This window comes from Scyliorhinus canicula, chromosome 4, assembly GCF_902713615.1.
Source record: "Scyliorhinus canicula chromosome 4, sScyCan1.1, whole genome shotgun sequence".
Taxonomy (NCBI): domain Eukaryota; kingdom Metazoa; phylum Chordata; class Chondrichthyes; order Carcharhiniformes; family Scyliorhinidae; genus Scyliorhinus; species Scyliorhinus canicula.
In genome coordinates this window covers 129,358,240-129,385,571 of record NC_052149.1, presented here as the reverse complement: position 1 = coordinate 129,385,571, position 27,332 = coordinate 129,358,240, and the positions used below count along the sequence as shown (strand labels likewise).

The 27,332-nt window shown below is 53.0% G+C and overlaps 1 protein-coding gene across 1 annotated transcript in view; it reads left to right on the top strand.

Annotated features, from left to right (window-relative positions):
• The window catches only part of LOC119964246 (probable voltage-dependent R-type calcium channel subunit alpha-1E), a 1,062,240-nt gene that overhangs the window by 919,264 nt on the left and 115,644 nt on the right, over positions 1–27,332 (top strand). The window contains exons 29-30 of the mRNA XM_038793526.1: positions 17,950–18,084; positions 22,307–22,706. Of these exons, the coding sequence (XP_038649454.1) occupies positions 17,950–18,084; positions 22,307–22,706 (535 nt within the window). The remainder of the gene's footprint in view (positions 1–17,949; positions 18,085–22,306; positions 22,707–27,332) is intronic.

Here is a 27,332-nt window from a genome sequence, read left to right as displayed (position 1 = left end):
GTGTGTGTGAGACCGAGGGAGTGTGTGTGAGAGACAGAGGGAGTGTGTGTGAGAGACAGAGGGAGTGTGTGTGTGAGACAGAGGGAGTGTGTGTGTGAGACCGAGGGAGTGTGTGTGTGTGAGAGACAGAGGGAGTGTGTGTGAGAGACAGAGGGAGTGTGTGTGTGAGACCGAGGGAGTGTGTGTGTGAGACCGAGGGAGTGTGTGTGTGAGAGACAGAGGGAGTGTGTGTGAGAGACAGAGGGAGTGTGTGTGAGAGAGACAGAGGGAGTGTGTGTGTGAGACCGAGGGAGTGTGTGTGTGAGAGACAGAGGGAGTGTGTGTGTGAGAGACAGAGGGAGTGTGTGTGTGAGACCGAGGGAGTGTGTGTGTGAGAGACAGAGGGAGTGTGTGTGTGAGAGACAGAGGGAGTGTGTGTGTGAGACCGAGGGAGTGTGTGTGTGAGAGACAGAGGGAGTGTGTGTGAGAGCCGAGGGAGTGTGTGTGAGAGACAGAGGGAGTGTGTGTGTGAGACCGAGGGAGTGTGTGTGTATGAGAGACAGAGGGAGTGTGTGTGAGAGACAGAGGGAGTGTGTGTGTGAGACCGAGGGAGTGTGTGTGTGAGACCGAGGGAGTGTGTGTGTGAGAGACAGAGGGAGTGTGTGTGTGAGAGACAGAGGGAGTGTGTGTGTGAGAGACAGAGGGAGTGTGTGTGTGAGACCGAGGGAGTGTGTGTGAGACCGAGGGAGTGTGTGTGTGAGAGGCAGAGGGAGTGTGTGTGAGACCGAGGGAGTGTGTGTGTGAGCGACAGAGGGAGTGTGTGTGAGAGACAGAGGGAGTGTGTGTGTGAGACCGAGGGAGTGTGTGTGTGTGAGAGACAGAGGGAGTGTGTGTGTGAGAGACAGATGGAGTGTGTGTGTGAGACCGATGGAGTGTGTGTGAGAGACAGAGGGAGTGTGTGTGAGAGACAGAGGGAGTGTGTGTGTGAGACAGAGGGAGTGTGTGTGAGACCGAGGGAGTGTGTGTGTGTGAGAGACAGAGGGAGTGTGTGTGAGAGACAGAGGGAGTGTGTGTGTGAGACCGAGGGAGTGTGTGTGTGAGAGACAGAGGGAGTGTGTGTGTGAGAGACAGAGGGAGTGTGTGTGTGAGACCGAGGGAGTGTGTGTGTGAGAGACAGAGGGAGTGTGTGTGAGAGACCGAGGGAGTGGGTGTGAGAGACAGAGGGGGAGTGTGTGTGTGTGAGAGACAGAGGGAGTGTGTGTGTGAGAGACAGAGGGAGTGTGTGTGTGAGACCGAGGGAGTGTGTGTGTGAGAGACAGAGGTAGTGTGTGTGTGAGACCGAGGGAGTGTGTGTGAGAGACAGAGGGAGTGTGTGTGTGAGACCGAGGGAGTGTGTGTGTGAGAGACAGAGGGAGTGTGTCCCTTTGTGGTCCCTTTGTTCAAGAAGGGGAGTAGAGATAACCCCGGTAACTATAGGCCGGTGAGCCTAACGTCTGTGGTGGGTAAGGTCTTGGAGAGGATTATAAAAGATACGATTTATAATCATCTAGATAGGAATAATATGATTAGGGATAGTCAGCATGGTTTTGTGAAGGGTAGGTCATGCCTCACAAACCTTATCGAGTTCTTTGAGAAGGTGACTGAACAGGTAGACGAGGGTAGAGCAGTTGATGTGGTGTATATGGATTTCAGTAAAGCATTTGATAAGGTTCCCCACGGTCGGCTATTGCAGAAAATACGGAGGCTGGGGATTGAGGGTGATTTAGAGATGTGGATCAGAAATTGGCTAGTTGAAAGAAGACAGAGAGTGGTAGTTGATGGGAAATGTTCAGAATGGAGTTCAGTTACGAGTGGCGTACCACAAGGATCTGTTCTGGGGCCGTTGCTGTTTGTCATTTTTATAAATGACCTAGAGGAGGGCGCAGAAGGATGGGTGAGTAAATTTGCAGACGACACTAAAGTCGGTGGAGTTGTAGACAGTGCGGAAGGATGTTGCAGGTTACAGAGTGACATAGATAAGCTGCAGAGCTGGGCTGAGAGGTGGCAAATGGAGTTTAATGTGGAGAAGTGTGAGGTGATTCACTTTGGAAAGAATAACAGGAATGCGGAATATTTGGCTAATGGTAAAATTCTTCGTAGTGTGGATGAGCAGAGGGATCTCGGTGTCCATGTACATAGATCCCTGAAAGTTGCCACCCAGGTTGATAGGGTTGTGAAGAAGGCCTATGGTGTGTTGGCCTTTATTGGTAGAGGGATTGAGTTCCGGAGCCATGAGGTCATGTTGCAGTTGTACAAAACTCTAGTACGGCCGCATTTGGCGTATTGCGTACAGTTCTGGTCGCCTCATTATAGGAAGGACGTGGAAGCTTTGGAACGGGTGCAGAGGAGATTTACCAGGATGTTGCCTGGTATGGAGGGAAAATCTTATGAGGAAAGGCTGATGGACTTGAGGTTGTTTTCGTTAGAGAGAAGAAGGTTAAGTGGTGACTTAATAGAGGCATACAAAATGATCAGAGGGTTAGATAGGGTGGACAGCGAGAGCCTTCTCCCGCGGATGGAGGTGGCTAGCACGAGGGGACATAGCCTTAAATTGAGGGGTAATAGATATAGGACAGAGGTCAGAGGTGGGTTTTTTACGCAAAGAGTGGTGAGGCCGTGGAATGCCCTACCTGCAACAGTAGTGACCTCGCCAACATTGAGGGCATTTAAAAGTTTATTGGATAAGCATATGGATGATAAGGGCATAGTGTAGGTTAGATGGCCTTTAGTTTTTTTCCATGTCGGTGCAACATCGAGGGCCGAAGGGCCTGTACTGCGCTGTATCGTTCTATGTTCTATGTGTGTGTGAGACCGAGGGAGTGTGTGTGTGAGAGACAGAGGGAGTGTGTGTGTGAGACCGAGGGAGTGTGTGTGAGAGACAGAGGGAGTGTGTGTGTGAGACCGAGGGAGTGTGTGTGTGAGAGACAGAGGGAGTGTGTGTGTGAGAGACAGAGGGGGAGTGTGTGAGAGAGACAGAGGGGGAGTGTGTGTGTGAGAGACAGAGGGAGTGTGTGTGAGAGAGACAGAGGGAGTGTGTGTGTGAGAGACAGAGGGAGTGTGTGTGAGAGACAGAGGGAGTGTGTGTGAGAGACAGAGGGAGTGTGTGTGTGAGACCGAGGGAGTGTGTGTGTGAGAGACAGAGGGAGTGTGTGTGTGAGACAGAGGGAGTGTGTGTGAGAGACAGAGGGAGTGTGTGTGTGAGACCGAGGGAGTGTGTGTGTGAGAGACAGAGGGAGTGTGTGTGTGAGACAGAGGGAGTGTGTGTGTGAGACCGAGGGAGTGTGTGTGTGAGAGACAGAGGGAGTGTGTGTGTGAGACCGAGGGAGTGTGTGTGTGAGAGACAGAGGGAGTGTGTGTGAGAGACCGAGGGAGTGTGTGTGTGAGAGACAGAGGGAGTGTGTGTGTGAGACCGAGGGAGTGTGTGTGTGAGAGACAGAGGGAGTGTGTGTGAGAGATGTGTGTGTGAGTGCGTGTATGAGTATATGAATGAGTGAGTATGTGACTGTATGTTTCGGTTCCATAGCATCCCGACTGCAGAAGGAGATCATTCAGCCCATCAAGTCGGCACCCCCCCCCCCCCCTTCATCAGGTCTGAGATCCTGCGACTGCTGCGGGAGGGTATCATCGAGGCCAGCAACAGCCCCTGGAGAGCCCAAGTGGTAATGGTGAAAACCGGGAAGAAAAACAGGATGGTCGTTGACTACAGACAGACCATCAACCGGCACACGCAGCTCGACGCGTATCCCCTCCCACGCATATCTGATATGGTCAATCAGATTGCACAATACCAGGTCTTCTCGACAGTGGACCAGAAATCTGCCTGCCACCAGCTCCCCATCCGTAAGGCAGACCTCCCATACACTGCTTTTGAAGCGGACGGCCGCCATTACCATCTCCTTAGGGTTCCCTTTCGCGTCACCAACGGGGTCTTGGTTTTCCAACGGAAGATGAAGCGAATGGTTGATCGGTACGGACTGTGGGCCACTTTCCGTACCTGGACAACGTCACCATCTGCCGCCACGACCAGCAGGACCACGACGCTAACCTTTCCAAATTTCGCCACACCGCCACTCTCCTCAACCTCACTTACAACAAGGAGAAGTGCGTGTTCAGCACAAACCGATTAGCCATCCTCGGCTATGTGGTCCAGAACGGAGTTCTGGGGCCCGACCCCGATCGCATGCGCCCCCTCACGGAACTCCCCCTCCCTCACTGCCTCAAGGCCCTCAAACGATGCCTGCGGTTCTTTTCGTATTACGCCCAGTGGGTCCCGAATTATGCGGACAAGGCCCACCCACTCATTCAATCCACCGTTTTCCCACTGACAGCAGGGGCTCACCAGGCCTTCAACCGTATCAAGGCCGACATCGCCAAGGCCGTGATGTACGCGGTCAACGAGATGCTCCCCATCCAAGTCGAGAGCGATGCTTCAGACGTCGCTCTGGCCGCAACCTCAACCAGGCAGGCAGGCCCGAGGCATTCTTTTCTCGCACCCTCCATGCCTCCGTAATTCGGCACTCATCCGTCGAAAAGGAGGCCCAAGCCGTCGTTGAAGCTGTGGAACATTGGAGGCATTACCTGGCCGGCAGGAGATTCACTGTCCTCACTGACCAACGGTCGGTTGCCTTCATGTTCATGATCAAAAACGATAAAATCTTGAGGTGGAGGATCGAACTCGCCACCTACAACTACGAGATTTTGTATTGCCCCGGTAAGCTCAACTAGCCCCCCGATGCCCTATCCCGAGGTACATGTGCCAGCGCACAAGTGGACCGACTTCGGACCCTGCACGACAATCTCTGTCATCCAGGAGTCACCCGTTTCTACCACTTCATTAAGGCCCACAATCTGCCCTACTCCATCGAGGAAGTCAGGGTTATCACCAGAGACTGCCAGGTCTGCACGGAGTGTAAACCGCACTTCTCCCGGCCAGACTGTGCGTGCCTGGTGAAGGCCTCCCACCCCTTTGAACGCCTCAGTGTGGACTTCAAATGGCCCCTCCCTTCCACCGACCGAAACATGTACTTCCTCAGTGTGGTCGACGAATATTCCCGATTCCCCTTTGCCGTCCCATGCCCTGATATGCCATCTACCACCGTCATCAAAGCCCTCAACACCATCTTCGCTCTATTCGGTTTCCCCGCTTACGTCCACAGCGACCGGGGATCCTCATTTATGAGCGATGAGCTGCACCAGTTCCTGCTCAACAGGGGCAATGCCTCGAGCAGGACGACCAGGGGCAACGGGCAGGTGGAGCGGGAGAATGGGACGGTCTGGAAGGCCATCCAGCTGGCCCTACGGTCCAGAAATCTCCCTGCCTCCCGCTGGCAGGAGGTCCTCCCCGACGCACTTCACTCCATTCGGTCGCTTCTGTGCACCGCGTCTAACGAAACCCCCCATGAACGTCTCCTTGCCTTCCCCAGGAAGTCCACCTCCAGGGTTTCGCTCCCAACATGGCTGGCAGCTCCAGGACCCGTTCTCTTCCATAGACACGTGCGACTCCACGGCGGACCCGTTGGTTGAGAGGGTACAGCTACTCCACGCCAACCCGCAGTACACTTACGTAGCGCACCCCGACGGCCACCAAGACACAGTCTCCCTCAGGGACCAGCTGGTTCCCCACACACCCCCGTCGCCCTCTGCCACAGCGCCACACTCCCTTCCCCCGGCGTATCCCACCGCAGCCCCCGCTCCAGGACAACCCATCCTCCCCTTGCTCCCACCCGGGGATGAAGAGGATTTCGACACGCTCCCGGAGTCACTGAAGATCAAGCTGACGTCTGAGTCACCACCAGCACTGCGGCGCTCTCGACGACAGATCAAGGCACTGGACCGCCTAAATTTGTAATATTCTCTGTGATTTTTAAAAGCAATTTGTCTGCATATAGTTCTCCACCACCCCCGCTGGACTCATTTTTAACAGGGGGTGAATGTGGTAGTCACCACTGTATTATACTGTATATATATGGGTTTTACGCTAAGGCCCCTGTACAATCGGTACGGGGATAGATCCTGCCTGTTGGCTCCGCCCAGTAGGCGGAGTATAAATGTTTGTGCTCTCCGAGCTGCAGCCATTTCGGCAGCTGCTGTAGAAGGCCACACATCTCTGTGTAATAAAGCCTCGGTTACATTCTACTCTTGTCTCGTCGTAATTGATAGTGCATCAGGTTTCACCCCCACAACCCAAATATGTGCAGGGTAGGTGGATTGGCCATGCTCAATTGTCCCTTAATTGGAAAAAAAATATTGGGTGCTCTAAATTTTTTTTTACAAAAAGAAAGAAAAAAAATGTGTGTGTGTATGGTAATGTGTGTGTTAGTATGTATGTGTAAGTATATATTTGTGAGTCTGTGTAAGTATGTGTGTGTGCGTGTATGTGTACGAGAGTGTATGTGTACACTTCCGGTGACAGGGATGTGCTGAGCAGACGCACGAAGGTGGCTCTCATCCCGATAGTCTGAATTTAGGTTCCTTTAATCGAGAATAACCCATCAGAATCGGGAAAAAAACATGCCTCACTCTCCCCAAATAAAATGGAACGAGCGGTGCTGAATAGCAGCGATGCCAGGAGCCGAAAAGAGTCAAAAACTGGCAAAAGCCTAGAGAAACACACGGAGGATATGGTGGACACACGAGGTGATGGGACTCCAGACACATCCGACAGAGACGGACCACCAGGCAGTGCACGCATCTCCCCCTCACCGAAGTTCCTCATGAGGAACTAAAAGAGCTCAAAGAGGCCATCAAAGCTGACACAAAGGCAACGGTCAAGGTGGCGGTGGCAGAAGCAATGTTTGCCTTGTAGGCTGTCCTGGACAAGGCGGAGAGGCAGCTGGAAGCCATGGGACACACCATTAAGGAGTTGGCGAGGGCCTCAACGGGCCAGAACAACCGGACCATCGCTCTGTATTCAGAGGTAACAAGTTGGCAGTGGCACAGAGGAACCTAAAAAGGAAAATAGAAGACCAGGAGAATCGGTCGCGGGGCGAAAATCTGTATCTGTGGGCTTGTCGGAGGGAACCGAGGGCAGGGACCCCACAGACTTTGTGGCCCAGATGCTGGGAAATCTGATGAGGAGAGACAACTGCCCCAAGCCGCCAGAGATAGACAAAGCTCACATGTCACTCCAGCCAAAGTCCAGGGCCGTGAAGCAGAGGAGGGCCATAATCCCCAAGCTGCACCGGTACCAAGACCAGGACAGAATCCTGTGTTGGGCCAGACAGACACAGTCCTGCAACTGGGAAAGACACTTGATCAGGATATACCAGGATAATGGGGCAGACCTGACCAAGCGCCGATCGGAATTTAATAGAGTAAATGCAACCCTGTGCAAAAGTGGGGTGAAGTTCGGGATGCTGTACCCAGCTGAACTATGGGTTACCTTTCTGGACAGGGAGCACTACTTCTTACTGCCCCTGCGGATGCGGACAAATTTGTTCAAAAACACGGGCTGGGAAGACAGCAGCAGAGTCGGCGATAAGGCGGACACCCTGAAGGTGTGAATCTTGAAAAGACTACTCACGCGGGACTGTACCACCATGATCTGAATGTGGGAGCTAAAGCACAGAAAGGTGGCGGTGAGGGCAGCAGAGCATGGGAGAAGGTGAGGAGGAGGAAGAGGGAGAAGATAGATAGCGGGCGAAGGAGAGGCTTAGGCCGACCCAGGAGAGAGGGCTCTAGGCTAGCTATGACAGATCGCACAGGACAACAAGAAACAAGATGGCACTGCAAACAATCACTTTGGAGGGTCCCCAAACAAAGAGACATCCCTAGTGCAGGGACTCACCCATATGGCGTACACATCCTTGTCAGCCATGTTGGATGGGCCCCAAAAGGAAAGCCTGGAGCGCAGGGGCCGGCCTCATAGTGAGTACGGCGACGGTGGCCATTTTGGATGGCCCCCTAACAAAGGGAAACCCGTAGTGCAGGGGCGCATCCAAAAGGTAAGTATGATTGATCCTGCAGGATTGGGTAGCGAGAGAAAGCCCCTATCAGAATAGTTACTTGGAATATCAGGGAACCTAACGGCTCAATGAAAAGAGCCAGAGTCTTTGTCCACTGATGTAGTCTTCCTACAAGAGACACACCTGAGGGAGAAAGACCGACTGTGGGTAAGAAATGGCTGGGTGGGACAGATGGACCATTCATGCTACAGGACGAGAGCGAGGGAGATAGCTATACAGCTAAATAGGAGGGCATCGTTTACAGTGACAAAGACAGCTATGGACCCAGGGGGACAGTATGTCATGGTTTGTGGTGTCCTGGAAGGAGCACCAGTGGTCCTGGTTAACGTGTATGCTCCCAACTTGGAAGACACTGAATTCATAAAGAAGACCATGGCGGAAATCCCTGACAGAAACACATACCGACACATCATGGGGGTGGACTTTAACTGCACACAGGATTCACGGACAGACAGGTCAAACCCCAAATCAGGGGGAACATCAAACATGGTGAAGAAACTATGCACGTTTACGGAACAGATGGGGGCACTGGACCCATGGAGGTTCACACACTCAGGGGAGAAGGAGTTCTCCTTCTTCTCCTAGGTACATAAAGTATATACTTGAAGCACATCAATTACGATGAGATGAGTAGAGAGTAACTGAAGCTTTATTACGCAGAGATGTGTAGCCTCCTGCAGCTGCTGTCGAAATGGCTGCAGCTCGGTGAGCACATACATTTATACTCCGCCTACTGGGCGGAGCCAGCAGGCAGGGATCTACCCCCGTACTTGTAGTACAGGAGCCTTACCGTAGTACACCTGATATGCGATATATATACAACAGTGGTGAAAACCACATTCACCCCCTGTTAAAAAAGAGTCCAGAGGGGGTGGCGGAAGACTATTTACATGCAGATGTTTAACATTTGAGGAAAAGTTTACAAATTCAGACGATCGGGCGCCTTGATCCTTCGTTGCGAGCACCCTAGTCCCGGTGGCGATGCAGGCATCGGTTCGGTCGCCGGTGACTCCGGGAGCGTGTCGACCTCATCTTCATCCCCGGGTGGGACCAAGGGGAGGACGGATCGTCCTGGAGAGAGGGTGGCGCCGGGGCAGACGGGGGTATGTGGGGACCCAGCTGGCGCCAGGTCCCTGAGGTAGACTGTGTCTTGGCGGCCATCGGGTTACGCCACGTAGGCGTACTGCGGGTTCGGGTGAAGTAGCTGTACTCTCTCGACCAACGGATCCACCTTGTGGAGCCGCACGTGCTTTTGGAGGAGAACGGGTCCTGGATCTGCCAGCCACGTTGGGAGCGAAACTCCGGAGGTGGACTTCCTGGGGAAGGCAAAGAGACGTTCATGGGGCGTTTCGTTAGTCGCAGTGCAAAGGACTGACCGAATGGAGTGAAGGGCGTCGGGGAGGACCTCCTGCCAGCGGGAGGCCGGGAGATTCCTGGACCGCAGGGCCAACTGAACGGCCTTCCAGACCATCCCATTCTCCCGTTCCACCTGCCCATTTCCCCGGGGGTTGTAGCTGGTCATCCTGCTCGAGGCGATGCCCCTGGTGCAGCTCATCGCTCGTAAATGAGGATCCCCAGTTGTGGACGTAGATGGGGAAACCGAACAGAGCGAAGATGGTGTTGAGGGCTTTGATGACGATGGACGACGTCATATCGGAGCATGGGACGACGAAGGGGAATCTGGAGTATTCATCAACCACGTTAAGAAAGTACGTGTTTCAGTCTGTGGACGGGAGGGGCCCCTTGAAATCCATGCTGAGTCGTTCAAAGGGACGGGAGGCCTTCACCAGGTGCACTCGGTGTGGCCAGTAGAAGTGCGGTTTACACTCCGCGCAGACCTGGCAGTCTCTGGTGATAGCTCTGACCTCCTCGATGGAGTATGGTAGATTGCGGGCCTTTATGAAGTGAAAAAACCAGGTGACCCCTGGGTGACAGAGATTGTCATGCAGGGTCCGGAGTCGGTCCACTTGTGCGCTGGCACATGTACCTCGGGATAGGGCATCGGGGGGCTCGTTGAGCTTACCGGGGCGATACAAAATCTCGTAATTGTAGGTGGAGAGCTCGATCCTCCACCTCAAGATCTTATCTTTTTTGATCTTGCCCCGCTGTGTGTTATTGAACATGAAGGCAACTGACAGTTGGTCAATGAGGAGAGTGAATCTCCTGCTGGCCAGGTAATGCCTCCAATGCCGCACAGCTTCTACTATGTCTTGGGCCTCATTCTCGCCAGAGGAGTGCCGAATTTCGGAGGCATGGAGTGTGCGTGAAAAGAATGCCACGGGCCTTTCTGCCTGGTTGAGGGTGGCGGCCAGAGCGATGTCTGATGCATCGCTCTCGACTTGGAAGGGGAGCGTCTCGTCGACCGCATGCATCGCGGCCCTGGCCCTGGACGTCAGTGGGAAAACGGTGGAGTGAATGAGTGGGCGGGCCTTGTCTGCATAGTTAGAGACCCAGTGGGCGTAGTACGAGAAGAATCCCAGGCGTCGTTTGAGGGCCTTGGGGCAGTGGGGAAGGGGGAGTTCAATGAGGGGGCGCATGCGTTCGGGGCCGGGCCCTAAAACTCCATTTTGAACCACATAGCCGAGGATGGCTAATCGGTTAGTGCTGAACACGGACTTCTCCTTGTTGTAAGTGAGGCTGAGGAGTTTAGCGGTGTGGAGGAATTTGGAAAGGCTAGCGTCGTGGTCCTGCTGGTCATGGCCATAGATGGTGACGTTATCCAGATACGGGAAGGTGGCCTGCAGTCCATACTGGTCAACCATTCGGTCCATCTCCTGTTGGAAGACCGAGACCCCGTTGGTGACATAAGAACATAAGAACTAGGAGCAGGAGTAGGCCATCTGGCCCCTCGAGCCTGCTCCGCCATTCAATTAGATCATGGCTGATCTTTTGTGGACTCAGCTCCACTTTCCGGCCCGAACACCATAACCCTTAATCCCTTTATTCTTCAAAAAACTATCTATCTTTACCTTAAAAACATGTAATGAAGGAGCCTCAACTGCTTCACTAAGGAATTCCATAGATTCACAACCCTTTGGGTGAAGAAGTTCCTCCTAAACTCAGTCCTAAATCTACTTCCCCTTATTTTGAGGCTATGTCCCCTAGTTCTGCTGTCACCCGCCAGTGGAAACAACCTGCCCGCATCTATCCTATCTATTCCCTTCATAATTTTAAATGTTTCTATAAGATCCCCCCTCATCCTTCTAAATTCCAACGAGTACAGTCCCAGTCTACTCAACCTCTCCTCATAATCCAACCCCTTCAGCTCTGGGATTAACCTAGTGAATCTCCTCTGCACACCCTCCAGCGCCAGTACGTCCTTTCTCAGGTAAGGAGACCAAAACTGAACACAATACTCCAGGTGTGGCCGCACTAACACCTTATACAATTGCAACATAACCTCCCTAGTCTTAAACTCCATCCCTCTAGCAATGAAGGACAAAATTCCATTTGCCTTCTTAATCACTTGTTGCACTTGTAAACCAACCTTCTGTGACTCATGCACTAGCACACCCAAGTCTCTCTGAACAGCGGCATGCTTTAATATTTTATCGTTTAAATAATAATCCCGTTTGCTGTTATTCCTACCAAAATGGATAACCTCACATTTGTCAACAGTGTATTCCGTCTGCCAGACCCTAGCCCATTCACTTAACCTATCCAAATCCCTCTGCAGACTTCCAGTATCCTCTGCACTTTTCGCTTTACCACTCATCTTAGTGTCATCTGCAAACTTGGACACATTGCCCTTGGTCCCCAACTCCAAATCATCTATGTAAATTGTGAACAATTGTGGGCCCAACACGGATCCCTGAGGGACACCACTAGCTACTGATTGCCAACCAGAGAAACACCCATTTATCCCAACTCTTTGCTTTCTATTAATTAACCAATCCTCTACCCATGCTACTACTTTACCCTTAATGCCATGCATCTTTATCTTATGCAGCAACCTTTTGTGTGGCACCTTGTCAAAGGCTTTCTGGAAATCCAGATATACCACATCCATCGGCTCCCCGTTATCTACTGCACTGGTAATGTCCTCAAAAAATTCCACTAAATTAGTTAGGCATGACCTGCCCTTTACGAACCCATGCTGCGTCTGCCCAATGGGACAATTTCTATCCAGATACCTCGCAATTTCTTCCTTGATGATAGATTCCAGCATCTTCCCTACTACCGAAGTTAAGCTCACTGGCCTATAATTTCCTGCTTTTTGCCTACCTCGTTTTTTAAACAGTGGCATCACGTTTGCTAATTTCCAATCCACCGGGACCACCCCAGAGTCTAGTGAATTTCGGTAAATTATCACTAGTGCATCTGCAATTTCCCTAGCCATCTCTTTTAGCACTCTGGGATGCATTCCATCAGGGCCAGGAGACTTGTCTACCTTTAGCCCCATTAGCTTGCCCATCACTCCCTCCTTAGTGATAACAATCCTCTCAAGGTCCTCACCTGTCATAGCCTCATTTCTATCAGTCACTGGCATGTTATTTGTGTCTTCCACTGTGAAGACCGACCCAAAAAACCTGTTCAGTTCCTCAGCCATTTCCTCATTTCCCATTATTAAAACTCCCTTCTCATCCTCTAAAGGACCAATATTTACCTTAGCCACTCTTTTTTGTCTTATATATTTGTAAAAACTTTTACTGTCTGTTTTTATATTCTGAGCAAGTTTACTCTCATACTCTATCTTACTCTTCTTTATAGCTTGTTTAGTAGCTTTCTGTTGCCCCCTAAAGATTTCCCAGTCCTCTAATCTCCCAGCAATCTTTGCCACTTTATATGTTTTTTCCTTCAATTTGATACTCTCCCTTACTTCCTTAGATATCCACGGTCGATTTTCCCTTTTCCGATTTTCTTCCGTCCTTCCTTTTTGTTGGTATAAACCTTTGCTGAGCACTGTGAAAAATCGTTTGGAAGGTTCTCCACTGTTCCTCAACTGTTCCACCATAAAGTCTTAGCTCCCAGTCTACCTTAGCTAGTTCTTCTCTCATCCCCTTGTAATCTCCTTTGTTTAAACACAAAACACTAGTATTTGATTTTACTTTCTCACCCTCCATCTGTATTTTAAATTCCACCATATTGTGATCGCTCCTTCCGAGAGGATCCCTAAGGAAGTGGTAAAGGCGGCCGTCCGCTTCAAACGCGGTGTACAGATGGTCCGCTTTGCGAATGGGGAGCTGGTGGTAGGCAGATTTCTGGTCCACTATCGAGAAGACCCAGGATTATGCAATCTGATTGACCATATCAGATATGCGTGGGAGGGGGTACGCGTCGAGCTGCGTGTACCGATTGATGGTCTGGCTGTAGTCAACAACCATCCTGTTATTCTCCCCAGTTTTCACAACTACCACTTGGGCTCTCCAGTGGCTGTTCCTGGCCTCGATAATACCTTCCCCGAGCAGCCGCTGGACCTCAGACCTGATGAAGGTTCTGTTCTGGGCGCTGTACCGTCTGCTCCTGGTGGCGGCGGGTTTACAATCTGTTTGCAAACAGAGAAGGCGGGTCGACCTTAAGGGTCGTGAGTCCGCAGACAGTAAGGGGTGGTAGGGGCCCGCCAAATTTCAGGTTTAGGCTCTGGAGGTTGCACTGGAAGTCCAGACCGAGTAGCAAGGCAGCGCAGAGATTGGGGAGGACGTAGAGCCGGACGTCGCTGAACTCTACGCCCTGGATGGTGAGGGTGGCAGTGCAGTACCCCCAGATCACCACGGAGTGGGATCCGGAAGCCAGGGAGATTTTCTGGTTGATGGGGTGTACCGTGAGTGTGCAGCGCCTTACCGTATCGGGGTGGATGAACCTCTCAGTGCTCCCGGAGTCCAGAAGGCATGATGTCTCATGCCCATCGACTTTCACTGTCGTCGACGCGATCGCGAGGTTGTGCGGTCGGGACTGGTCCGTCGTGATGGAGGCGAGAGGCGGCTGGTGTTGGAAGGCCCCTGGCAGGTCGGCGGCGGTTGCAGGCAACGAGCGGTCCGATGAGGTGCCCAATGAGCAGCGGTCCTGGGTCGGGGAAAATGGTGGCGCCCACTGGCCGCACATGTCCTAAGGCAAGCAAGATGGCAGCGTTCACGGGCCGCACGTGTTGTGAGGCAGCAAGATGGCGGCGTCCATGGGCCGCACGTGGTCTGAAGCGAGGAAGCTGGCGGTGCCCACGGGTCGCACGTGGGGGGTGCAGGGACAATAGCGGCGATCGAGCGGACCTGACATACAGCAGCAAAATGTCCTTTCTTCCTGCAGGCCTTGCAGAGCGCGCTCCGCGCCGGGCAGCGCTGCCGGGGGGTGTATTGTCTGGCAGAGAAGTAGCACTTGGGTTCCCCGGGGTTGTTTGGCTGCCGCGCGGCCCAGGCCTCGGGTTGGCTGGGGGCAGTCGCTGGTGGGGTCCACGATTGGGTGTTCGCTGGCGGGGTCCATGATGCCCAGGAGGGGTGGGTCGTGCGGTCTGGGGGCGACGCCTGTACATTGCGGGAGGCGACTGTGAGTGAGATCGCAAGTTTCTTGGTCGCCGCGAGGTCGAGGGTAGCCCCTTCTAAGAGGCGCTGGCAGATGTAGGCTGACCCTATCCCCGTAACTAAAGCGTCTCTTATTAGAAGTTCAGAATGTTCAACGGCCGAAACGGCCTGGCAATTGCAGTCCCTCGCCAGGGCGTGCAGGGCACGCCAGAAACCTTCCACAGACTCACCGGAGAGTTGATGCCACGTGGACAGGAGGTGCCTGGTGTAGATTTTGTTGGTCTGCTGAGTGTAGTTCTCCTTCAGTAGCACCATGGCCTCAGCGTAGGTAGGTGCGTCCCGGATGAGGGGAAAGATATCAGAGCTCAGCCGGGTGTACAGGATCTGGAGCTTCTGTGCCTCTGAGGGTGGTTCTGTCACAGATCCGATGTATGCTTCAAAGCAAGCTAGCCAATTGTCTGTTTGTCTGCTTGAGGGTGCAGCTGCAGGCGATCAGGCGTGATGCGGAGATGCATCGTTGTGAAATCCCTGCATAATAAATTGAAGCACTATCAATTACGACGAAACGAGAGTAGAGAGTAATCGAGGCTTTATTACGCAGAGATGTGTAGCCTCCTGCAGCAGCTGCCGAAATGGTTGCAGCTCCGAGAGCCCACACATTTATACTCCGCCTACTGGGCGGAGCCAGCAGGCAGCGATTTAACCCCGTACCTGTAGTACAAGAGCCTTACCGTAATACACCTGATATGCGATTTATATACAAGCAACAGTGGTGACTACCACAATACCCAGATTGACTTCTTTGCAGTGGGAAACTCGGTGCTTCCAGGGGTACTAGGAGTGGAATACTCTGTGATCGTCATCTCTGACCACGCTCCACACTATATGGATATGAGGTTGGAGACGACTGAGCCAAACGCTCCGATGGAGATTAGACACAGTCCTCCTTGGCAACAAGGACATTTGCAAGACAATATCACAGGCCATAAATGGGTACATTACGAATAACCAGAATGGGTAGATCTCACCCTCCATACTCTGGAAGATGCTGAAGGATATGTTCAGGGATGAGATAATCTTTTATAAAGCACACAGAGATAGCAAAGAGAGGGCGGCCAGGCAACAACTGGTCGACTCCATACCGGAAGGGAGAGTGAGAGAGAGTGAGTGATAGTGTGTGTAAGTGTGAGAATGTGTGTGAGAGAGAGAGCAAGTGTGTGAAAGTGTGTGTGAAAGAGTGTGTGTGAGAGAGTGTGTGTGAGAGAGAGTGTGAGAGAGAGTATAGGCAGAATTCTCCACTCCCCATGCGGTGTGGGAGAATCGCGGGAGGGCCTCCCGACATTTTTTACGCCCCCCTGGCGCCCCCAGCGATTCTCCCCCCCCCCCCCCGCTCAGAAAAATCGCCGCTCGCCATTTTTCACGGTGAACGGCGATTCTCCGAGCCCGATGGGCCGAGCGGCCGGCCCTTCACGCCGTTTCACCGCGGCAGCAAACACACCTGGTCGCTGCATTCGTGAAACGGGTGCCAGATGCCCGTTTGGTGCCCACCGATCGTCGGGCCAGCGTCCAAAACAGACGCACTCTTTCCCCTCCGCCACCCGGCAAGCTCAAGCCGCCACGTCTTGCCGGGCGGCTGAGGAGAAAGACAGCCACCGCGCATGCGTGGTTTGCGCCGTCTGCGCGATGAAGTCATCCGCGCATGCGCGGGTTGGAACCGGCAACCCGCGCATGACCTCACAAATGCGCCGTTTTGCGCGTCATTTCCGGCGCGACAAGGTCGCGGCCGGGATATACGGAGGCCCGCTCCTAGCCCCCCAGGTGTGGGTGAATTAGGTGCGGGGAGCGGGCCCCGAGGCCGTCATTAACCTCGGCCGATTTCACGACGGCCATCCCGATTTTTATCGGGAGCGGAGAATACCGCCCTATGTGTGTGAGAGAGTGCGTGTGAGAGGGAAAGCGTGCGAGAGACAGAGTGAGTGTGAAAGAGTGCGAGAGTGTGTGCAAGAGAGGGAGTGTGTGTATGTGTGTGAGAGCGAGGGAGTGTGTGTGTGAGAGAGTGTGTGGCTGTGTATGAGAGGGTGTGTCTGTGTGAGAGGGACAGTGTGTGTGAGAGGGAGTGTGTATGTGTGAGGGAGTGTGTGTGTGTGAGGGAGTGTGTGTGTGAGGGAGTGTGGGTAAGTGTGAGGGTGTGTGTGTGGGAGAGGGTATGTATGAGAGGGTGTCTGAGTGTGAGTGAGAGTGTGAGTGAGAGTGTGTGTGAGAGTGTGTGTGTAAGAGAGTGTGTGTGAGAGAGCGAGTGTGTGAGAGAGAGTGTGTTTGAGTGAGAGAGTGTGTGTGGGAGAGAGAGTGTGTGTTTGTGAGGGACAGTGTGTGTGAGAGAGAGTGTGATTGCATGTGTGTGAGCGTGCACATGAACGTGAACATGAGCGTGTGTATGAGCTTTGTTTCATGGTTCTGCTATCATGGAGCCTTCTTTCCTCTGCAATCTGTAATCTTTGTCTAGCAAATCACACATTACACCTTCAGCTCTTCGACTCTCAGACCCTCTCAGCTCCATTTCCCTGAACCTTTCCTCTTGTGTTTACTTGACTCATGAACATCTCTTATTCCATTTTTTAAAGGGAAGCTCCTAAAAATATCCTTGCTTCAATTACCCACACGCATGTGTGGCTGCGTGTGTATATTGCTGTGTGTTGTCTGTGTGGCACGGTAGAACAGTGGTTAGCACTGTTGGTTCACAGTGTCAGGGCACCAGGTTCGATTCCCGGCTTAGGTCACTGTCTGTGTGGAGTCTGCACGTTCCCCCTGTGTCTGCATGGGTTTCCTCCGGGTGCTCCGGTTTCCTCCCACAAATCCCGAAAGGCGTGCTTGTTAGGTGAATTGGACATTCTGAATTCTCCCTCTGTGTACCCGAACAGGTGCCGGAATGTGGAAACTAGGGACTTTTCACAGTAACTTAATTGCAGTGTTAATGTAAACCTACTTGTGACAATAGAGACAATGATTAAATATTATTATTATTATGTGGGTCTCTGCATGTGTGCACTTGGATGCGTGTGTGTGTACATTCCTGCACGTCATGAGTGTGCATGTATGAATTTGAGGTGTGAGTTTGTGTATATGCTGTGCACTTCAGTGTGTTTGTGTGTGTGTATATGGCGTGCATATCTATAAATGTCTGTGTATTTGTGGCGTGTGAGTGAAAATGTTCCTACATGTTGTAAGTGTATAGTCCTATGTACATGTGGATGTGTGGATGTTCCTGTGTGTGTGTTTATGGGTGTGTGTGTATGTGTGCATGCATGTATATGGGTTGGGTTTGTGTGTATGTTCTGCACATCCAGGCGTGTGTGTGTATGTGTGTGTGGAATTGCGCATATATTGTGCATGTCCGGCTGTGTGCGGATGCCTGTGGATGTGCATATGTGAGTGTGCAAATGTGTGTGTACACGTGTGTATGCACATGCATATCTGCCTGTCACTTTATGGGATTCTTCTTTACTGACCCCATTCAGAGGCCAGTATGTGGTTTACGAGACAGAAGATAAAGTTGTTGATCGTGAGTGGAAACGTTACGACTTTCACTACGATAATGTCATCTGGGCACTGCTGACACTATTCACTGTCTCCACCGGAGAGGGTTGGCCGCAGTAAGTACCTGCTAACGAGGAGACAGTATAACCACCATCATTAGCATATCGGAAAAGGAACCTTTGTCATCAGTTGATTTGAATAAGGCTCCTTTCAGACATTAGAAAACGATATCATGAGATCATATGGCCTTGAGTTTAGATTATCAAGGATTGTCCAGGAGAGGGTCGATAGGTACAAATGACTCCCTCCGTTAGGGAATCTAGAACCTTCAAATTGGAGCTAGGATGTTCAGGCATGCTGCAGGCAAATTGTTCCAGGCCTGTTGAAATCTGGAACACTGTCCCCCAAATATCTGTAATTCTGATTGCCAACTGGAGCTTTGCAGTAAGATCTCTTGCATAATGGTATCATGGTGGACAGATTCAAGTGTCAGAATGATTTTTCATATTCCAATGTTGCTACCTTAACTCCTGGACAGATAGGAACTTAGATACACCAGTCAGTGAACAGACATCTCCCTGAGAGAGAGGGGACTGAGAGACACCAGTCAGTGAACAGATATCTCCCTGAGAGAGAGGGGGGGGAACGAGAGACACCAGTCAGTGTACAGATATCTCCCTGAGAGAGGGGACTGAGAGACACCAGTCAGTGAACAGACATCTCCCTGAGAGAGGAGGGACTGAGAGACACCAGTCAGTGAACAGATATCTCCCTGAGAGAGAGGGGACTGAGAGACACCAGTCAGTGAACAGATATCTCCCTGAGAGAGGGGGGGGAACGAGAGACACCAGTCAGTGTACAGATATCTCCCTGAGAGAGAGGGGACTGAGAGACACCAGTCAGTGAACAGATATCTACCTGAGAGAGAGAGAGGGGACTGAGAGTCACCAATCAGTGAACAAATATCTCCCTGAGAGAGAGAGAGGGGACTGAGAGACACCCTTGTGCATGGGGCAGCGCGGTAGCATGGTGGTTAGCATAAATGCTTCACAGCTCCAGGGTCCCAGGTTCGATTCCCGGCTGGGTCACTGTCTGTGCGGAGTCTGCACGTCCTCCCCGTGTGTGCGTGGGTTTCCTCCGGGTGCTCCGGTTTCCTCCCACAGTCCAAAGATGTGCGGGTTAGGTGGATTGGCCATGCTAAATTGCCCGTAGTGTCCTAAAAGTAAGGTTAAGGGGGGGTTGTTGGGTTACGGGTATAGCGTGGGTTTGAGTAGGGTGATCATGGCTCGGCACAACATCGAGGGCCGAAGGGCCTGTTCTGTGCTGTACTGTTCTATGTTCTATGTACCAGTCAGTGAACAGATATCTCCCTGAGAGAGAGAGAGGGGACTGAGAGACACCAGTCAGTGAACAGATGTCTCCCTGACTGAGAGCGGACTGGGAGACACCTGTCAGTGAACAGATATCTCCCTGAGAGAGATATTTCCCTGAGAGAGAAAGGACTGAGAGACATCAGTCAGTGTACAGATATCTCACCGAGATATCTCTCCCTGAGAGAGAGGGAGAGAGAAGACTGAGACAACAGTCAATGTACTGATCATAGAATCATAGAATTTACAGTGCAGAAGGAGGCCATTTGGCCCATTGAATCTGCACCGGCCCTTAGGAAAGAGCACCCCAAGCCCACGCCTCCGCCCTACCCCCGTAACCCAGCAACACACCTAACCTTTTTGACACAATAGGCAATTTATCATCGCAAATCCACCAAACCTGCACATCTCTGGATTGTGGGAGAAAACTGGAGCACCCGTAGGAAACCAACACACACACGAGAAGAGTGTGCAGACTCCGCACAGACAGTGGCCCAAGCCGGGAATCGAACCTGGGACCCTGGAGCTGTGAGGCAACTGTGCTAACCACTGTACTGCCATGATATCACCCTGTGAGAGAGCGAGAACTGCGAGGCACCAGTCAGTGTACAGAAATCTCCCTGAGGGAGAGGGAACTGAGAGATACCAATCCGTGAACAGGTATCTTCCTGAGAGAGAGGATAAAGAGACACCAGTCAGTGTACAGATATCGCCCTGAGAAAGGGAACTGAGAGACACCAGTCAGCATTCTAATATCTCCCAGTGAAAGAGAGCAGACTGTGAGGCACCTGTCAGTGTACAGATATATCCCAGAGAGCAAGGGAGGGGTCTTAGAGTTGCCAATCAGTGTACAGAAATCTTCTCATGGAGATGGCACTGGGAGACACCAGAGTACAGATATCTAAGAGAGAGAGGGAGAGGACTGAGACACTGGTCAGTGTACTGATATCTCCTTGAGAGAGGGAGAGGGAGGGAACTAAGATGGACCAGTCAGTGAGCAGATATCTTGCTGAGAGAGAGAGAATTGAGAGACATCAGTCCCTGCACAGATATCTCCCCGAGATAAAGGGGACCGTGAGACACCAGTTAGTGTAAAGATATTTGCCTGAGCAAGATGAGACTGAGAGACACCAGTCAGTGCACACATGTCCCCCTAAGAGAGAGGGGACTGAGAGACAACATTCAGTAAATAGATATCTTCCAGAGGAAGAGAGGGACGGAGAGACACCAGACAGTGTACAGATATCTTGAAAGGGAAAGAGAGGTCTGAGAGATACCAGTCAGTGCGCAGATATGTCCCAGAGGGAGAAAAAGACAGAGATACTCATCAGTGCACAGATATCTCCCAGAGGGAGAGAAGGACTGAGAGACACCAGTCAGTGTACAGATATCTCCCTGAGAGGGAATGAGAGACACCAGTCAGTGAACAGATATCTCCCTGAGAGGGAATGAGAGACACCAGTCAGTGAACAGATATCTCCCTGACAGAGAGAGGGCTGAGAGACACCAGTCAGTGTACAGATATCTCCCTGAGAGGGAATGAGAGACACCAGTCAGTGAACAGATATCTCCCTGACAGAGAGGGGGCTGAGAGACACCAGTCAGTGAACAGATATCTCCTTGAGAGAGCGGGGACTGAGAGGTACTAGTCAGTGTACAGATATCTCCCTGAGAGAGAGGGAACTGAGAGATACCAGTCAGTGTACAGATATCTCCCTGAGAGAGAGGGAACTGAGAGGTACCGGTCAGTGTACAGATATCACCCTGAGAGAGAGGGGACTGAGACACACCAGTCAGTGTACAGATATCACCCTGAGAGAGAGGGAACTGAGAGGTACCGGTCAGTGTACAAATATCACCCTGAGAGAGAGGGGACTGAGACACACCGGTCAGTGTATAGATATCTCCCTGAGAGAGAGGGAATGAGTGACACCAGTCAGTGTACAGATATCTCCCTGAGAGAGAGGGGACTGAGAAATACCAGTCAGTGTACAGATATCTCCCTGAGAGAGAGGGAATGAGTGACACCAGTCAGTGTACAGATATATCCCTGAGAGAGAGGGGACTGAGAAATACCAGTCAGTGTACAGATATCTCCCTGAGAGAGAGGGAATGAGTGACACCAGTCAGTGTACAGATATATCCCTGAGAGAGAGGGGACTGAGAGACACCAGTCAGTGTACAGATATCTCCCTGAGAGAGAGAGAGGGGACTGAGAGATACTAGTCAGTGTATAGATATCTCCCTGAGAGAGACAGGACTGAGAGATACCGGTCAGTGTATAGATATCTACCTGAGAGAGAGGGGACTGAGACATCAGTCAGTTAACAGATATCCCCCTGAGAGAAAGGGAATGAGAGATACCAGTCAGTGTACAGATATCTCCCTGAGAGAGGGAATGAGAGACACCAGTCAGTGTACAGGTATCTCCCTGAGAGAGAGGGGACTGAGGGACGCCAGTCAATGTACAGATATCTCCCTGAGAGAGAGGGGACTGAGAGACACCAATCAGTGTACAGATATCTCCCTGAGAGAGAGGGGACTGAGGGACACCAGTCAGTGTACAGATATCTCCCTGAGACAGAGGGGACTGAGAGACACCAGTCAGTGTACAGGTATCTCCCTGAGAGAGAGGGGACTGAGGGACACCAGTCAGTGTACAGATATCTCCCTGAGAGAGAGGGGACTGAGGGACACCAGTCAGTGTACAGGTATCTCCCTGAGAGAGAGGGGACTGAGGGACACCAGTCAGTGTACAGATATCTCCCTGAGAGAGAGGGGACTGAGGGACACCAGTCAGTGTACAGATATCTCCCTGAGAGAGAGGGACTGAGAGACACCAGTCAATGTACAGATATCTCCCTGAGAGAGAGGGGGCTGAGAGATACCGGTCAGTTTGAGGCTTGGGTCGGGTATGCAGTATGCTATTGTTTGAGGTGTTAAGCTGTTGAACTCTATGTTTTAACAGGGTGCTGCAGCATTCAGTGGATGTGACAGAGGCAGATCAAGGGCCTATTCCGGGGAACAGAATGGAAATGTCCATCTTCTACGTTGTTTATTTTGTCGTCTTCCCCTTCTTCTTTGTCAATATCTTCGTGGCATTGATCATCATTACCTTCCAGGAGCAGGGTGACAAAATGTTGGAGGAGAGCAGTCTGGAGAAAAATGAGGTCCTGACTATCTTCAATTTCATTCACTATCTTCCGTCTCATTCACTCTCCCTTACAATGATCCTCGCCCTCCTGATGACTGCACTCAATTCCTCCATCTATTACATCAATGTCTCCCCCTCCTGCTCTCACCCTACCATCCTCACAAACACCCTCCCTTCTCCACACTCTCCTTCACAATTCACGCTTATTTGTCACGTTTGTGATGCTAAAGTATAAAATAAACAAAGCGTTATCTTTAAAATCTCCGTTGCTTGATTGTATATGGAGTCGTTTCTTGCACTCCCCGATTAAATGTTTCCTTCCATTATGGAGGTTCTCCCTGGAAGGTATGTGTGGGCCTCTCAGATTTCTTGTTCCTATCTTCAAAGCATGAGTGCCCCCAAATCAGAGTCTTTTCCCATCGAATCTTGAATACTGCATTCCAATTTGCTCCTATGTTTTCTCTGCTTTTCTCAACATAGCTCAACTGAAACCCTTGTCCCTCTCCTTTGTCCACTCCCACCACTATCTCCACTCCCGCCTCTGTCTCCACTCCCGCCTCTATCTCCACTCCAGCCTCTGTCTCCACTCCGGCCTCTGTCTCCACCCCGGCCTCTGTCTCCACTCCCACCTCTGTCAATACTCCCGCTTCTGTCTCCACTCCCGCCTATATCTCCACTCCAGCCTCTGTCTCCACTCCCACTTCTGTCTCCATTCCCGCCTCTGTCTCCACTCCCGCCTCTGTCAATACTCCTACATCTGTCTCCACTCCAATATCTGTCTCCACTCCCGCCTCTGTCTCCACTCCCAACTCTGTGTCAACTCCCGCCTCTGTCTCCAGTCCAGCCACTGTCTCCACTCCCACATCTGTCTCCACACCCGACTCTGTCTACACTCCCACCTCTATCGCCACTCCCGCCTCTGTCAATACTCCCGCCACTGTCTCCACTCCTACCTTTATCGCCACTCCCGCCTCTGTCTCCACTCCGCCTCTGTCTCCACTCCCACCTCTGTCTCCACTCCCGCCTCTGTCTCCACTCCCACCTCTGTCTCCACTCCCACCTCTGTCTCCACTCCCACCTCTGTCTCCACTCCCACCTCTATCGCCACTCCCGCCTCTGTCTCCACTCCCACATCTGTCTCCAATCCCGTCTTTGTATCCACTCCCACATCTGTCTCGACTCCCGCCTCTGTCAATACTCCCGCCACTGTCTCCACTCCCACATCTATCGCCATTCCCGCCTCTGTCTCCACTCCTGCCTCTGTCAATACTCCCGCCACTGTCTCCAGTCCCACCTCTATCGCCAGTCCCGCATCTGTCTCCAATCATACATCTGTCTCCACTCACGCCTCCGTCTCAACTCCCACATCTGTCTCCACTCCCGCCTCTATCAATACTCCCGCCACTGTCTCCACTCCCACCTCTATCGCCAGACCCGGCTCTGTCTCCACTCCCGCCTCTATCAATACTCCCGACTCTGTAAGTACTCCCGCCTCTGTCAATACTCCCACCTCTGTCTCCACTCCCGCCTCTGTCTTCACTCCCGCCTCTGTCTCCACTCCCACCTCTGCCTCCACCCCCGCCTCTATCAATATTCCCGACTCTGTAAATACTCCCGCCTGTGTCTCAACTCCCGCCTCTGTCTCCACTCCCGCCTCTGTTTCCACAACCGCCTCTGTCTCCACTCCCGTCTCTGTCTCCACTCCCAACCCTGACTCCACTCCCACCTCTGTCTCCACTCCCACCTCTGTCTCGACTCCCGTCTCTGTCTCCACTCCCGCCAATGTCAATACTCCCACATCTGTCTCCACTCCCGCCATTGTCTCCATTCCCGCCGCTGTCTCCACTCCCGCCTCTGTCAATACTCCCACATCTGTCTCCACTCCCGCCACTGCCTCCACTCCCACATCTGTCTCCACTCCCGACTTCTGTCTCCACTCCCGCCTCTGTCAAAACTCCCGCCTCTGTGTCCACTCCCGCCTCTGTCTCCACTCCAGCCACTGTCTCCACTCGCACATATGTCTCCACACCCGACTCTGTCTCCACTCCCGCCTCTGTGAATACTCCCACATCTGTCTCCACTCCCGCCTCTGTCTCCACTCCCACCTCTGTGTCCACTCCCGCATCTGTCTCCACTCCAGCCTCTGTCAAAACTCCCGACTCTGTCTCCACTCCCGCCTCTGTCTCCACTCCCACCTCTGTCTCCACTCCCGCCTCTTTCTCCACTCCCTCCAATGTCCCAACTCCCGCCTCTGTCAATACTAACCACATCTATCTCCACTCCCGCCTCTGTCAATACTCCCGCCACTGTCTCCACTCCTAACTTTATCGCCACTCCCGCCTCTTTCTCCACTCCCACCTCTGTTTCCACTCCCGCCTCTGTCAATATTCCCACATCTATCTCCACTCCCGCCTCTGTCTCCACTCCCACCTCTGTCGATACTCCCACATCTGTCTCCACTCCCGCCTCTGTCTCCACTCCCGCCTCTGTCTGCACTCCCACCTCTGTCTCCACACCCGCCTCTGTCTCCACTCCCACCTCTGTCACCACTCCCGCCTCTGTCTCCACTCCTGCCTCTGTCTCCACTCCCGCCTCTGTCTCCACTCACGCCTCTGTCTCCTCTCCCACCTCTCTCTCCACTTCCACCTCTGTCTCCACTCCCGCCTCTGTCTCCAGTCCAACCTCTGTCTCCACTCACACTTCTGTCTCCACTCCCACCTCTGTCTTCACTCCCGCCTCTGTCTCCACTCCCGCCTCTGTCTCCACTCCCACCTCTGTCTCCACTCCCACCTCTGTCTGCACTCCCGCCTCTGTCTCCTCTCCCACCTCTGTCTCCACTCCCACCTCTGTCTCCACTCCCGCCTCTGTCAATACTCCCACATCTATCTCCACTCCCGCCTCTGTCTCCACTCCCACCTCTGTCGATACTCCCACATCTGTCTCCACTCCCGCCTCTGTCTCCACTCCCGCCTCTGTCAATACTCCCGCCTCTGTCTGCACTCCCACCTCTGTCTCCACTCCCGCCTCTGTCTCCACTCCCACCTCTGTCACCACTCCCACCTCTGTCACCACTCCCGCCTCTGTCTCCACTCCCGCCTCTGTCTCCACTCACGCCTCTGTCTCCTCTCCCACCTCTCTCTCCACTCCCACCTCTGTCTCCACTCCCGCCTCTGCCTCCTCTCCCACCTCTGTCTCCACACCGACCTCTGTCTCCACTCCCGTCACTGTCTTCACTCCCACATCTATCGCCACTCCCACCTCTGTCCCACTCCCTCCTCTGTCTCCACTCCCGCCTCTGTCTCCACTCCCGCCTCTGTCAATACACCCTCTTCTGTCTCCAGTCCCGCCCCTGTCTCCACTCCCTCCTCTGTCTCCACTCCCGCCTCTGTCTCCACTCCCGCCTCTGTCTCCACTCCCACCTCTGTCTCCACTCCCGCCTCTGTCAATACTCCCGCCTCTGTCAATACTCCCGCCTCTGTCTCCACTCCCGCCTCTGTCAATACTCCCGCCTCTGTCTCTACTCCCGCCTCTGTCTCAACTCCAACCTCTGTATCCACTCCCGCCTCTGTATCCACTCCCGCCTCTGTCTCCATTCCCACCTCTGTCTCCACTCCCGCCTCTGTCTTCACTCCCGCCTCTGTCTCCTCTCCCACCTCTATCGCCACTACCACCTCTGTCTCCTCTCCCGCCTCTGTCAATACACCCTCTTCTGTCTCCAGTCCCGCCTCTGTCTCCACTCCCTCCCTCTGACTCCACTCCCACATCTCTCTCCACTCCCGCCTCTGTCTCCACTCCCGCCTCTGTCTCCACTCCCACATCTGTCTCCACTCCCGCCTCTGTCAATACTCCCACCTCTGTCTCCACTCCCGCCTCTGTCTCCACTCCCGCCTCTGTCTCCACTCCCGCCTCTGTCTCCACTCCAACCTCTGTCTCCACTCCCGCCTCTGTATCCACTCCCGCCTCTGTCTCCATTCCCACCTCTGTCTCCACTCCCGCCTCTGTCTCCACTCCCGGCTCTGTCTCCACTCCCGCCTCTGTCTCCACTCCCGCCTCTGTCTCCACTCCCGCCTCTGTCTCCACTCCCGCCTCTGTCTCCACTCCCGCCTCTATCTCCACTCCCGCCTCTGTCTCCACTCCCGCCTCTGTCTCCACTCCCGTTTCTGTCTCCACTCCCATCTGTATCTCCACTCCCGCCTCTGTCTCCACTCCCACCTCTGCCAATACTCCCGCCTCTGACTCCACTCCCGCCTCTGTCTCCATTCCCGCCGCTGTCTCCACTCCCGCCTCTGTCAATGCTCCCACATCTGTCTCCACTCCCGCCTCTGTCTCCACTCCCACCTCTGACTCCACTCCCACCTCTGTCTCCACTCCCACCTCTGTCTCCACTCCCACCTCTGTCTCCACTCCCATCTCTGTCTCCACTCCCGCCTCTGTCAATACTCCCGCCTCTGTCTCCACTCCCGCCATTGTCTCCATTCCCGCCGCTGTCTCCACTCCCGCCTCTGTCAATACTCCCACATCTGTCTCCACTCCAGCCACTGCCTCCACTCCCACATCTGTCTCCACTCCCGACTTCTGTCTCCACTCGCGCCTCTGTCAAAACTCCCGCCTCTGTGTCCACTCCCGCCTCTGTCTCCACTCCAGCCACTGTCTCCACTCGCACATATGTCTCCACACCCGACTCTGTCTCCACTCCCGCCTCTGTCTCCACTCCCGCCTCTGTCTCCACTCCCACCTCTGTGTCCACTCCCGCTCGCTCCACTCCCGCCTCTGTCAAAACTCCCGACTCTGGACTCCACTCCCCGGCTCTGTCTCCACTCCAACTCTGTCTCCACTCCCG